This window comes from Camelina sativa, chromosome 2 (assembly GCF_000633955.1).
Source record: "Camelina sativa cultivar DH55 chromosome 2, Cs, whole genome shotgun sequence".
Taxonomy (NCBI): domain Eukaryota; kingdom Viridiplantae; phylum Streptophyta; class Magnoliopsida; order Brassicales; family Brassicaceae; genus Camelina; species Camelina sativa.
This window is the reverse complement of record NC_025686.1, coordinates 9835867-9850292: the sequence shown is the minus strand read 5'-3', so window position 1 is coordinate 9850292 and position 14426 is coordinate 9835867. Positions and strand designations below refer to the sequence as shown.

Below are 14426 nucleotides of genomic sequence, written 5' to 3'. Positions count from 1 at the left end.
CAAAAAATACTTAAAATTTACATGTGTTTAACATAAAGTTAATAAATTTACTCTCTCTTTTAGTTAGTAGAAAATTAAAGTTTGAAAATCCTTGACTATTGCTTTGAATCAAATAATAAATGAATGTGACACCCAAGATCCGAGGAAGAAGTCTTTTCTCTCCAAAATTTAAGAAACGTACCGAATCTTTGTCGTTTCGAGTTTTTCGGAAAAAATGAATTTTTGATTTGCGAAGAGTTAGGATTAACAAAACATACCTTTAAAGTTTACAATGTTACATGTTTAGCATAAAGTTAATAAATTTACTCTCTGTCTCTCTCTTTTGATTAATAAAAAAATAATGTTTGAAAATCCTTGACTATTGCTTTGAATCAAATTACCAAACACCATTTACTAAAATTGACTATTGGGCGAAAATATGGCAATCCTATTTATTTTACACTGGACAAAATTGTGAAAACAGTACATTTGATCATATATTGGTTGTCCAAAAAACTAGATATACACACGTCAGTTAAAATATTTATATGAACATTTCGAGTATGAGACTACGCAACAATTTAAAATAATTTTATATGAAAAGTAGAGATGTAACAGAAAGTTAAAGATGAAAATTGGGCATTAAATTTAGGAATTATAGACGTTAAAGTTTTGCCCAAAAAAAAAAAATAATAAAGACGTTAAAGAAGGAATCGAGTGTCACATGTTCTTGATGACTAGCTCTTCCTCCTCAGGTTCATTGTACGATAGTCATTTCTTCTCAATCTGTATCACCTAAAATGATGTCTTTATTACACGTTTCATATCTATAATTTTTTGAACAAGTGCATTTTGTATATTTCAAATTTTCAAAGCCTGAAAATTTTTCAATTGTTAATTCACTATTTCCTCATTATACAGATTCACTAGGTGACTGGTTTTTATACAACAAAACAAATTAGGTGAATGGCCATGCGTAGGAATGAGAATTTTGTGATTAGTTTCTAATTTCCATAATTAAGTAATATGATTTTGTAGCTGTTTTAAAATATATTATGCACGATGAATTCAAAGCTATGTTCTATTCTAGTTTTTTTTGGTTAAAGCTAAGGTTCGATAACTAAAATTTCTAATCTAGATGATTAGTTTAATCTTTTGGACATAAAAAAAAAATATATATAGTCTTCTGATTTTCTGATGACTGATGAGTGCACTTCGACTTGGGTATTGATTGCCGCAAAATCTAATGTGGAATAAATTTCACAATATAAGTACTATATTTGAAATTTATATTTTTTTGTTATGATTCATATCATTCACTTTGATGATGAAATTGCTCTAGATGTTTCATCTCTTAGCCCACTCAAAGTAAAGTAAACATAAGTGTGTAGATTTTAGGAATCATTAATCTTAATTAAAATTTAAAAGTGATCTTAGCCCACTCAAAGTAAAGTAAACATAAGTGTGTAGATTTTAGGAATCATTAATCTTAATTAAAATTTAAAAGTGATGGTTTTGGGAGTCTTGTTACATATTTGGGATTGTGAACATTTTGTACGATGATCTTTGTGATTAATATAATACTAGGTAGTAACCCGCGGTAGACCGCGGGCTGAATATTTTATTTTAAAAAAAATTGCAAAAATAGTTTATTAATTAAATTATTTATAATGATTTAATTGTTGGTTTAGAATCTTAGCAATTTTTTCAATTTTTAATATGCTCATTGAAAAAATGACATAAAAAAAAACTGAGGCTGTAACAATGAATAAATAGTTTAAACCTTTGATTATAGACACGTTTGAAAGAACTTAGCTTTTTAAGAATTCATGGCTTGATATTTTTTTGTTAAGAGGATAAAGATTTTGTTAAGGGAATATTTTTTTGGTTTAGATTTTTTGGTTTATGTATTTAAATTAAATGAATTGATTATCTATGTAACCCCGCAATTTTGGTTAATTAATATAGTAGGATTTTTAATTTTTAATAATTACTAATTATCTTTTATAGTCTCACCAGTTTTAGCCTTTATTTAACAATTTCTAATGGCAATTATATGTAATTTTTTACACTTTTTAAGGTTATTTTTAATTTTGTACTTCTCAATTAATATAGTAGGATAACATCAAAAATATAAATGAGACTCGTTGAAATTATTTATTAGCAAATGACACAATAAATAATTTAACATCAAATATAACAAATGATGTGTTAATTAATTTGTTTAGCATCATTTCAATCAAATTGACACAAATTTGTATTAGTTTACACTTTACACCACTTAGAAAAATTGATATAAAATTTGAATTTACATAAATTAAAATAAACCACCGAGATCATATTGACGGAGAAATCAATCAAATTTGCACAAAAAAAAAGATCAAAACCTAGTGGAAGAAAATCAATCGGAATCGGAATCTACATGGAATCGGATATTGACCTTAATGGGCCTAGCCCAGTTACATATTTACTAGGGCTCGAGCCTCTGAGTTTAAGCGTCATCATCTTTCTCCTTCAAACTAAAAAAGCACGAGAAGCTCAACGACGACGGATCAGTGTAGATANCTTTTTTTTGACAAAAAAAAAACAATAAAGGAAGATTGTTTTGTAATGCACTTAAGAGCCCAAAATTTATTTTGTAGTGTATATTAGTGTTTTTAGACGGAAATAATTAAAAAAGATTTTATTCAAAAAAAACAATTAAAGAAGATTATGTAAGTTTGCAAGAAAAAAAAAAAACAATTGTTTGCCTTTAAACTTCAAATTTGGCAGTGAGCTAGATATAGCCAAATAAACTAATCAGTTTCCTACATTCGTCTTTTATACCATCTACAAATCTACTCACTTCTTATATGATAGGAGTCTACAAAACCAAATTGAACTAAAGATAATCTATAATAACTCTTTCAAACTTAAATAATTTGACAGTTGTGAGATGATGTTCACCGTATGATTTGTTGTTGCCGTGAGGTATGCTGAAATGATAATTGCTAATATATTTGTGGTGTTTGTCGATCAACAACATATTAGATAGAATAACCCAAAATTCTAACAAAATTAAAAAATTATCTATAAATTCAGTTCAATAAACAAAAATTTCGGTTTTATTTTGGTTTAGTTTTTTCGATTTGGGTATTTTATCCGGTGTATTGTGTACTCGAATATAATCGAAAATGTTTGGCAAATCCTCTACAAGCTTAGTTGTCCAACTCTGACCAATACATTTTTGTCAGTTTTGTTCGGGTATTTTAGGTAGTTTGGTTCTTTTTTGATATCTCGGATAAAATAAAATAACCGGAACCAAACCGATATCTATAAACTGTAGCTGGAACCAAAGAACCGCAAGAACCGAACCAAATGGAACTGAAGCACCAAACGTCCAGAGCTATATTATATTTATATATACATAGAAATTAATAGTTTTTTTAATAGGGTTGTGGACCACGTCCTTTTGTTTGGTCGTCGAGTTCTGACTTTTTCTTCACAAAGATAGGAGGACTCACATCTCTCAAAGCTCACACACACACACACACACACACATGACCCAAGAACCCTAGAGAAGAGGAATGAGAGAATTCATCCTCGATTTTGAATACATCGCCGAAGGATTTTGTTGGTACTTTCTTCTTCTCTTTGACTTACTCTTCGACTTCTTCATCTCAATTTCTCTCTTCTTCTTTGCTCTAATCACAGACTTCTCTTCTTTCCTCTTCTGTCTCAACTTGATTGCTTAAACCAAAAAACAAAAAAAAAGACAAAACCTTTTCCAAATGGGTTTAATCAAGAACACAGTTCATTACTGTTGTGTCTCAAGAGACAATCAGATTCTTTACTCTTACAACGGTGGTGACCATAGTAACGAAGGTCTCGCTGCTTTGTGCTTAGAAAAGTCTCCGCCTTTTCACAATTGGTACTTCGAAACCATCGGGAAGAGGAGGTTTGGTTTCTTAATAGGAGGAGATGGGTTTGTGTATTTCGCTATTGTTGATGAGGTTTTAAGGAGATCTAGTGTTCTTAAGTTTCTTGAACATTTGAGAGATGAGTTCAAGAAAGCTGCGAGGAAGAATCGTAGAGGAAGCAGCTTTACTGCTATGATTGGTTCTATTGATGATGTTGAACATCAGCTTGTTCCTGTCGTTACTAGACTCATAGCTTCACTTGAACGTGTTGCTGAGAGTGCTAACAATGATTTGAAGACTCAAAATAGTAATCTTGGTGAACAGAGCGAAGGTTCGTCGAATTCGACTAAAGCTCCGCTTTTGGGGAAGTTTGGCAAGCAAGAGAAGAAGAAAGGGAAAGATCATTTGATTTCAGTTAGAAGCATTGAGCTTGAAGAGCATAGGAAGTCTAATGATAGACCGAACAGAAGCGATGCTTCGACGGTAGCAGGAACGGAGTGTGTATCGTCGAGTAGGGAACGTTCTGTTTCTCAAAGCTTTGAATGGAAATGGCGGCGTTTAGTTCAAGTTGTTCTTGCTATTGATGCAGCGATTTGCTTGACACTGTTTGGTATTTGGTTGGCTATATGTCGAGGCATTGAGTGTACTCGTTCATGATCTACAAATTCTGAATCTGAATTGTGCAGACGAGATATCGATTCTTTACATTCCCTTGTGCAATTCCAGTAGGCAAAAATATGCAGCATTGTTGATTGTATGTGTAGCCAGCCTAAAGTTATAATTTGGCTTATGTGTTGCTTTAGTGTCACAGCCTTGTACAGTTGGATCTACTTTCTCTTCAGTGTTCTTTGTGATTTCACGATATGGTAATGTCACTCTATATATGATTAAACTGTTTGAGCTCTCAAACCTGGAACTCAATCCTTGTTCAAGTATGATGATGGTCCAATATGTGAGTCTTAATATATAGGCCCCCTTGCCTTTTTGAATAAGTGAAATCGGCAACTAATGTGGAACTTGAGTGGCATATGCATGAGAGTAGTAACAAAGCTTGTCTTTAGAAGGCAGAAGGCTTCACCAATAAACATATTGATCTTTAGATTCGATCCTTGCTCTCATAGACTCCCATCCAAATCGTTTAAAACGTTAACAACCGCAACCGTTTGCAAACATAGCATTTGCAGGAAGAACCAACCAAAGCTCTTGTATTCTCTCATCGCCCTTCCACCTCTGTCTACCATCGATCGGACTCAAATAAACCAATGACCCAATATTGCAGCTGTTGGGCCAGTCTCAAGCCCGAAATCTCAGGCCCATTACCAATCTAAAACAGATTGAGAAACCAACCTCTCTCTCTCTGCCATCGTCTCCTCCATTTTCACCACTGAACCTGAACACCAACACAAACTCACAAAAGCTTCCTTTTTTTTTTTGTGTGTGCCCTGTGGGGGCAAAAACAAATGTTCACAAGCGGTAACATCACCGCTAGGGTATTCGAACGTCAGATTCGAACTCCACCTCCAAGCGCTTCCGTGAATCGGTCAAGACTCTTCTACGAAAACCTAGTCCCAAACTCAACACTCTACGATGTCGAATCACCCGATCACTGTTTCCGCAAATTCACCGAAGACGGTCTCTTCCTCATTAGCTTCTCTCGTAACCACCAAGAACTCATCGTCTATCGTCCTTCTTGGCTCACTTACTCCACAACACAAGACGATTCCACCACCACCACCGCACCTCCTTCTCTACCTCGCCGTGTTTCGAGATTCGATAGCTTCTTCACTCAACTCTACTCAGTCAATCTCGCTTCAGCTAACGAACTCATCTGTAAAGACTTCTTCCTCTACCACCACACTCGTCGTTTCGGTCTTTTCGCTACTTCCACAGCTCAGATCCATGACTCTGCTCCTTCCCCTGACGCTGTCCCTGGTGTTCCTTCGATTGATAAGATCACTTTCATACTTCTTAGATTAGATGATGGTGTGGTTCTTGATGAGAGAGCGTTTCATCACGATTTCGTCAATTTGGCTCATAACATGGGTGTGTTTCTATATGATGATCTTTTAGCGATTCTTTCGTTGCGTTATCAGAGGATTCATCTTCTTCAGATTAGGGATTCTGGTCATCTTGTTGATGCTCGTGCTATTGGTTACTTTTGTCGTGAAGATGATGAGCTTTTTCTTAATTCTAGCTCTCAGGTAAAGTGAGGATTACAGTTATCTTTCGTGGTCTTGAAAGGAGTATACAAAAAGTTTTGAGATTTGTGAAGTTTTGATTTGTTATATAGGCAATGATGATGGGTCAAGATAAGAGCAAACAACAGAGTTTAGTTGGGAATAAGGAAGATGATTCTGCGGAGAATGGGTTGCAGCATCATAGTAGTCAACCTAGTGGTTCGAATTCGTTTCTTAGTGGTATCAAGCAACGGTTGCTTTCTTTCATCTTCAGAGAGATTTGGAATGAAGAATCTGATAACGTTCTGGTTTGTTGTTCTTGAACTTGGCTATGCATTATGATTGTGTCTGAGAATCTGTTACTGCTTCCTCTCTTAGATACTGAGTAGGAAACTACTGTAGTTGTTAGATTATATAAGAGGGTTACGGAAGTTTAAGGTTTAGGATTGATGCAGTTGGCAGTGACATCTTAAGTTGATGCAGCTAATCTTATAAGTTCTTTGTGATTTCCACCTCTTTTCGTAGTTTGCAATGTATGTTGTATATCAGTCATTTACATCTTGGATTGAACTAATCATGGAAGTTTAAAGGTTTAGGATTGATGCAATTGACAGTGACAACTTAAGTTGAATATCTTATAAGTTCTTTGTGATTTCCATCTTTCTTCGTGTTTGCAATGTATGTTGTATATTAGTCAACTACATCTTGGATTGAATTAATCGAAAGATATGATTTTTTTGTTTGTCAGAGGGTTCAAAGTCTTAAGAAGAAGTTCTATTTCCATTACCAGGACTATGTCGACTTGATTATTTGGAAGGTAAAATCAATCATGTGTTCCCTTGCAACTGGAATCTTTGTCAAAGTGTTTTGCATTTGATGAAGAGAAAAACTAACCTTTTGGGTATTCTTGATGCCCAGGTTCAGTTTTTGGATCGACAACACTTGCTAATTAAATTTGGCAGTGTAGATGGTGGGGTAAGCAGCTCTCTGTATAATACAAGTCCTGGATTACGTAGAACTGATATTGTCCTATTCAGATTTCACAATTTGTTTAATTAGATTTATGATGTTGATGGATAACTCAGGTAACAAGAAGTGCTGATCATCATCCAGCTTTCTTCGCGGTTTATAATATGGAGACAACTGACATTGTAGCATTTTATCAGGTAGATGGATGTGATTTTAGCCAGTTAATAATTTGTGATAAAATTGCATTTACTTAGAACTTAACTTAGTACATTGATTTATGCAGAACTCAGCAGAAGATCTTTACCAGTTATTTGAACAATTCAGTGATCACTTTACAGTATCAAGTAGTACACCATTCATGAGCTTTGTAACATCGCATTCTAACAGCGTCCATGCTCTTGAACAACTAAAGTACATGAAGAACAAAGCAAACAGTTTTTCTCAGGTTAATACATATGTACTTCATATAATCTCCTTTTGTAAGTAAATTTTTTCCGATACGAATCTAATCAATTTTTCTACACAGTTTGTGAAGAAGATGTTACTCTCTTTGCCTTTCAGTTGTCAGTCACAGAGTCCCTCCCCATATTTCGACCAATCTCTCTTCCGGTTCGATGAAAAGGTAACCGTTATAAACCCCTTATTCTCTCTTCCATTTCATGATTGACTTCATCTGGTTAACTTATAATTTCGGATATGGTTACAGTTAATTTCCGCAGCAGATAGGCATAGGCAATCCTCAGACAATCCAATTAAGTTTATATCTCGAAGGCAACCGCAAACGCTGAAATTCAAGATAAAACCAGGTTGGTTGTTTCAGTTGTTTAGATATTAACATAACGAAAAAAAAAACGAACCGAACAGAACAACGATCTAACGTTAGGATTGATTATTGTCTATTAAATATGGTGAACACAGGACCAGAGTGTGGAAGTGCAGATGGTAGAAGCAAGAAGATATGTTCATTTCTCTTCCATCCTCATTTACCACTTGCCATCTCCATCCAACAAACACTTTTCATGCCGCCTTCTGTCGTCAATATCCATTTTCGGCGATGACTCTTGTGGTTTCCACTAGTCTAGTAGTCTCCTCCTACATGTTGTAATCTATTGTTTGTTTGTATAAAAAAAAAAACAAAATATCTCAGAACAACACATAATTTTGTGGAAATGTCTTAAAACACACAAATCTCACACATACACATGCATAATGTGTTTGTATCTGTCCTCAAAAGGAAGAAACAATTTATAATTTTTCACAAGAAAGAAATAAATTGTAATTTTGACACGACTGTTGTAACTACTCTTCAAAATATTTCCTTGTTACAATTAAATTAACAATCACATTGAATGATGAAACAAGAATTAGGTGGGGGTGATATTAATACGTTAGGTGATTAAAGACAAATTAGGTTCATGATATATGTGCCCTCGGTAGAGTGTGCCATTGGTGCAATGGCTGCATATAGACTAACAGACAGAGTTTCTGATCTTCTCTATATGTAACAGCAAAATCTCACAATCAACACAAATCAATTCACCAACGAACCGTAACCATAACCAATCGATCCAATGTTCATAGAAAACACAGAATCGACATAGCTAGCTCTCAAGATGAGAGAAACCTAGCAATACAGAACTATTTTTAGAGTTTTACAAGTTTTTTCAAGTTTCAGATTCTTTTCATGATGAAGAAGAAGATGAACAGCTCCCTCTTAAAGCCTTTAGCAACTTCAGCTAGCTCTAATTGCAGCCCTCCACGTATTTTCCCTCACTTCCACCAATAACTAGACTCCACGTGTGACCCGTTCTTTCACTTAAGCCATACATCCCATTTCCTGTATCAAATCTCCCCCTCTCAAGAAACCTTGACCTTAAGGTTTTGTAAAGAATGGCTACCGATTTGGCAAGGGAACTGCCATTGTATACTCCATTTTAACACCAAGACGTTCCAAATAGAACTCCAGCTTGACGACCAAAGACAAAAATTTAAATCGCCATTTGTGCTTGATTTTAAACCTCTTGAGCTGCTTGGTTGCTGCAGTGATATCAACACTAGGAACCTCCTTTCCCACGTTCATCTGTACCACTAGATAACATTGACCAAATAAGTGAGATGCTCCCAGCTTAGCCTCCCCACATGTTGGTTGTTCACAGCAGCCAACTCCTAAGAAATAACATGTGCACTGTCTTCTTCCAGAACAAATATCCTCCTGCAATTTCAGTTCTAAAACACCCCTTGCAGCAGGTAAACATGTACAACTTCTGGTCGTGATGCAAGGATTTTGGCCAAGAACAAGAACAAGCACAAATACTCTTGGTATTGTGATTCATTGCTATATCCAGAAACTGCCCGTAGTTGTCCATTCTTGTGTTCGTATTGTGATGCCACCTCTCCTTGCATTTGATCATATGTGCATTGCAGAACGATTGCGGTGTGAGTCAACTTCCTTAACATGACCAGTGCATTTGGAAAGAGCAATGTCTCAGCAGTTATCAGCTTAATAGTTGCCCTCGTGACAATAACCACACTCAATGGCATCATTATTTGAAGCAAATGATCTGTATACTGAACCACCATCTTCCCATATGTAAGCTTAATAAACAGATGACATCGCTCACATCCTTGAATCCTTGTTAACCATCTCCACGGCCCAATGAATCCCAAACGGTGATGAAACATCAACTTCTCTTTGTCCGAGTCACAGCCATAATCCTTGCTTTTAAACTTAAATTTCCAAGATTTGGGACACTTCAGTTTCTTCTTCTCTTTCTCAAGCTCTAAAGGTATGTGCATTTTCTTAGAGTTCTTCTGCAGCCATAAGAGAGGCTCTTCTGCAGCACCATCATTGCTTGAATCATGCAGCAGTCCTTCTACCACAACTTTATACTTGAACCACCACCTCTTAGAAAACTTACACTTTTTGCTTCCCATTACTCGTTGAAGAACAAATCCTGTCTGGTTTAGCCACTCATTCACCATTATAATCTTCCCAAAAACAGTTTGTTCTTCACGTCCTGGACTACTATCTCTTATCTCAAGCATTTTATCAAGCAACCAACATCTCACGCTTACAGCCCTCGCCACTTGAACATCTCTTCATATTCCTCCTTATCATATCTTGTTTCAGTATCACTCTTATGTTGAAAAATCAGTGAGACTTGCTGGACATCTTCGTGCATAACATCAAGTTTTTTGAACTTGAACCTCCAAGTCTTTGAAAGCAGTTTTTTCCTCGAAAGTTGCAACAGTTTTCTTCTTTGTGACATTGAATCAAACACTTGGCAGGCATTAACCTTGACATCTCCAAGATTAGAAGTTGCCTGAGCTTGATGTGTCCCAATCACATATTGGCAATCCTCACTAACATCCAAAGTTGGTTTACAAAATTTAAGGCTATGTTCCAAGGAAGAGATAGGAACCTTATGTTGTAAAACCAAATCCGTATGCTGAACACAAATTGGTTCAAGAATTGAATCAGTCTCTGCCTCCATATTCTCTTCACATTCTTTCAAATCAAGTGAATCAGTTGTTCAATTGAATCAGTTGTTCAATCGATTCTCCATGATCCAGCGAATTTGTTTCACTTGTTTCAGAATCGAATTCGGTTTTGTCGTTAGAAGAGGAGTGATCGTCATCGCCGTCGAGCATGAGAAGTCCCGAGTTCTTGTGATGGAGATGGTGATCTGGAGTTTCCAATTCGTCGCAAAACATACAAAGACCTTTGAACTATCTCTCGTTAAACTCTTCCCATGAAATTCTCCGGCGAATCTTCTTAACTCGCACCCCCAACGATTCTGCCATGTCGCAAACCATAGTTTCTTCCACCTTCGTCACAGCTCTTGTTGCTTCCGTCAATTGAACCTTCGAACGAGCCTCCGCCATTGTTGCCAAGGAAGGTCTCAGCTCTGATACCTTTGTAACAGAAAAATCTCACAATCAACACAAATCAATTCACCAACGAACCGTAACCGTAACCAATCGATCCAATGTTCATAGAAAACACAGAATCGACATAGCTAGCTCTCAAGATGAGAGAAATCTAGCAATACAGAACTATTTTTAGAGTTTTACAAGTTTTTTTAAGTTTCAGATTCTTTTCATGAAGAAGAAGAAGATGAACAGCTCCCTCTTAAAGCCTTTAGCAACTTCAGCTAGCTCCAATTGCAGCCCTCCACATATTTTCCCTCACTTCCACCAATAACTAGACTCCACGTGTGACCCGTTCTTTCACTTAAGCCATACATCCCATTTCCTGTATCACTATATCGTCTATATGCAGCCATTGCACCCACCAAACACACTCTATATTCTCGTGCTTTATCAACAGTCTTCCCATGATGTAACATGACATTCCACAGTTAGGTATGCACCAAAGTCAACATTAACACTAGTTGAACTTACCAAAACAGAATCAAATTTTAGCATGCGCCTGTGATCCGGCTTCATCTAGAGCCACAAGCTGATGCACTCCGCCTGGTGCAATGGCTGCATGTCTGCATCATCCTCAAGTTGGACATCACCAATGACATGCATGGGAGCTTGCTTCTGCATTTTTAAGGCTGTTAAACCTTCTCCTCCTCTGCACCAATCCAACAACTGTAGCATGAAAACAAAAACTGATGAGGACTTGCCATCTTCACTACATCTTCACTAGAAAAAGAGCTGATGTTTGATCTCTGTCTTGTTGACAATGTTGTTATATTTGAATTTAAACCTCCAAGCTTTCAAACATCTCCTCTCTTCTTCTCTGATTTTTTGTGAACACTTGGTATGCATACTATTTTTTTTTGAGATACCAGCAGCCAAACTCTCAAACATGGCTGCATCGTCTTCACCCTGAACTAGCTGGATCTTCTTCTGAATTAATCCGTGCTCCAAAGTTTTGTTACACAGTACTCATCAATACATGCATGATGAGTACTCTTTGGGGTACTCTCACAATTGGGTTCCAAAATCCCAATTAAAAATTCATTTTCGAGTCCAAAAATGAGAGTATCGTTGCTTTGGGAAGTAATTGAGCAACTCCCTGAGTAACACGACGTGGCGTATTTCTATTGGTAAATGCATAAATATAAAAGATTTTTTTTTCCCATTTCTTCTTCATTCTTCCCCCGACTCTCTCTCTCTTCTCTCTCGAGCGGAAAGGCGATAGAAGAGACGATTCGTTTGAAAATCTGGAAACTCAACCAATTCACATCGAATCCGTTGTGTGAAACCGATTTGTTTTCGGATTTCCGACCGCGACAACAACGGCGAATTGATGTTTGTTGATGTGTACTTGAAACCAACGACGAAGACGGTGAAGCTCCTGGTTAATTCCCGTCAGACCGACTACTTCGAGAAGCAGAGGTTCGGTGACTCTTCTTCTTCTTCTTCGCCTTCATACTCCTCGCAAAACGGTGAGTCATCTCAATTTGGCTACTTTAGGTTTTTAGCTTTGTTTAATTTGGAATTTGGAAGCTTGAATCCAAAAGGGTACTCTTAGTTAGGAGAAATTTGTAAGCTTGGAAGCTTGAAATCCAAAAAGAGAAGTCTTTTTTATATCTAGAGATGGAGCTGTGTTCTGTTTACTTGTGTTATGTTTTGAATTGATAGCTGATTTATGTTTGCTTGCTCTCTGCTCATTTGCTTTGGCTCCGGTTTGTTTCACTTCAAACTCTAAATATCTTCTTCACTTTATATCTCAATTATATGCAATTATATGCAGCTTTCTTGATGAGATGATTTGCAGGGTACATGCTGTCAAAGTTTATGTTTCATTGCCATCTTTGTAGCATTTCTAACTTGTAACTCATGTTTGTCTTTGTACAGGAGATCCGGCTGGGAGAAGTGGATGTAATTAGATCTTTATTCGAAAGAGCCATTAGCTTGAGCTTGCCTCCTAAGAAGATGAAGGTGCGAAACAGTTGTGTGTTCTCAGTTGCTGTTAAATTGGTAATTATATAATTGTTACTTGTTTTGATTCTTGATTCCTGCATCTTTCAGAGCTAGTAAGCAGAACAGCTAAGGCTGTCACGAGCTTTGCTCCTCCATGGGTCATCTTAAGACATGCTTTCCGGTCAGTAAGCAGAACATGCTATGGCTGTAATGTTCTCTTCTTGAGTTTTGTTCTTATCTACATCTGAGTGTGTTTTTCAATTTATATGTGTTGTGGTTTCTTTTGTGAAGGGAATGTATTTTTCTAATGCCACTTGATTGAGTTTCTTTGTTTGGCTGGTTACTTTGCTAGGTCTTATATTGTTCATGTTGTTGGGTTAGAAAGATTGTAGAGATGAGATTGACGACAAACACCTATCGTTGTTGGGTTACAATCGTTGTTAAGTTACAACCCCGTAAGCACGCTCTCCTTGCTTTCACCCTTGGTGTCAAGCAGATGATCTGCTGTTGTAACAAGGTAACCAAATCTTTTTAAAATTTGTTTTGTGTTAATTGCTTGTTTCTGGTTGTGTTCAGTCTCACTAACTGTTATATCTCTTAATGTTGTTTGTAGATGGATGACCCTGCCAAGGGAGCAGCCAACTTCACCTCTCAGCTTATCATCATGAACCACCCTGGTCAGATTGGAAACGTTACGCTCCAGTCCTCTATTGCCACACCTCTCAAGCGTTTTTTTTTTTTTTTTTTTTTTTTTTNTTTGTAGTATATGTTTATAATGAAAGTATGTAAAATATTTTTGTAATACAATATAAATAAATGAAATAATTGTTTTATCATTTTAGATTATTAAAATTTGATAATAAATAAATAATTGTTTTAAAAATTATTATTTTAATGATTGAACAACTTTTTGGGGTTTTCTAGTGGAATGATGTTTTTGTTTAAGTTCTAAGCGGGTTACTTTAATTAGTTTAATATTAAATATATGATTAGTTTATATTTGATTAACTCTCTTGAGTTGCTGGAGTGGAGATGTCCTGAGCTCTCTAAATTGATAACTCTGAAGACTGCAACAGCAAAACCTCTGCGACGTCTAGAGACTTTGCTCTCATTTTCCAACTCATGACATAGTCAACCATTGACTTCCTCTGCTTCCTTATTCCCTCTACTTGCTTCTCATGTGTCTTATCATTTCCTCACTGGAATACTGACTATTCAAAGACACTTTTGAGTGAATCTGATAAGTTTTAGTACATCCGAAGTTTTCAATCAAAGATCAGAAACTTGGACTCCAGAAGCTAAATAATCTTTGGTGAGAATTGCGAGTAATGTGAATGGCTCCATATCACAATCACTGCACAGAAAAATGCTCGCCGGTCCATCACAATCCTGATTGTACATTAATTCACTTTTTAATTGTCCTTTCCCTGAAGTGGTTTGCAGGTTTGGTCATCAAGACTCATCCTTTTTCACACGTCAAGACATTGTCACACCCAACATTGTTTTCGCCACTAAATATTAC

General features: G+C 36.2%; 2 protein-coding genes and 1 long non-coding RNA gene across 5 annotated transcripts; all 3 read left to right on the top strand.

Annotated features, from left to right (window-relative positions):
- On the top strand, positions 3430-4806 carry LOC104721200 (phytolongin Phyl1.1-like). Its single transcript, XM_010439131.2, has 2 exons — positions 3430-3595; positions 3734-4806. The coding sequence occupies exon 2, from the start codon at positions 3750-3752 to the stop codon at positions 4533-4535; it is 786 nt and encodes a 261-aa protein (XP_010437433.1). The 5' UTR covers positions 3430-3595; positions 3734-3749; the 3' UTR covers positions 4536-4806.
- On the top strand, positions 5252-8277 carry LOC104721189 (light-mediated development protein DET1). 2 transcript variants are annotated; one of them, XR_756936.1, is made up of 9 exons: positions 5252-6079; positions 6169-6363; positions 6804-6872; positions 6974-7030; positions 7141-7221; positions 7308-7469; positions 7586-7646; positions 7731-7830; positions 7943-8277. XR_756936.1 is itself a non-coding variant. In XM_010439116.1 (9 exons), exons 1-9 carry the CDS (start codon positions 5339-5341, stop codon positions 8080-8082), a joined length of 1641 nt encoding a protein of 546 aa, XP_010437418.1. In that variant the 5' UTR covers positions 5252-5338; the 3' UTR covers positions 8083-8277. The 2 variants fall into 2 exon arrangements, 1 of the variants encoding a protein (XP_010437418.1); XM_010439116.1 differs by having other exon boundaries at positions 7551-7646.
- LOC104750219 lies at positions 12145-13627 on the top strand. 2 transcript variants are annotated; one of them, XR_002033987.1, is made up of 5 exons: positions 12145-12426; positions 12839-12922; positions 13013-13085; positions 13257-13359; positions 13518-13627. It is a non-coding gene; the product is annotated as an uncharacterized LOC104750219 (long non-coding RNA). The 2 variants fall into 2 exon arrangements; XR_002033988.1 differs by having other exon boundaries at positions 13013-13111.

Excerpts from the sequence above, each read along its gene's own strand:
- LOC104721200 (XM_010439131.2), top strand. The coding sequence starts at position 3,750 with ATGGGTTTAATCAAGAACACAGTTCATTACTGTTGTGTCTCAAGAGAC.
- LOC104721189 (XM_010439116.1), top strand. The coding sequence starts at position 5,339 with ATGTTCACAAGCGGTAACATCACCGCTAGGGTATTCGAACGTCAGATT. Across the intron at positions 6,364-6,803 it reads AAGAATCTGATAACGTTCTG|AGGGTTCAAAGTCTTAAGAA; the intron begins GTTTGTTGTTCT and ends TTTGTTTGTCAG. Across the intron at positions 7,470-7,550 it reads AAGCAAACAGTTTTTCTCAG|TTTGTGAAGAAGATGTTACT; the intron begins GTTAATACATAT and ends TTTTCTACACAG.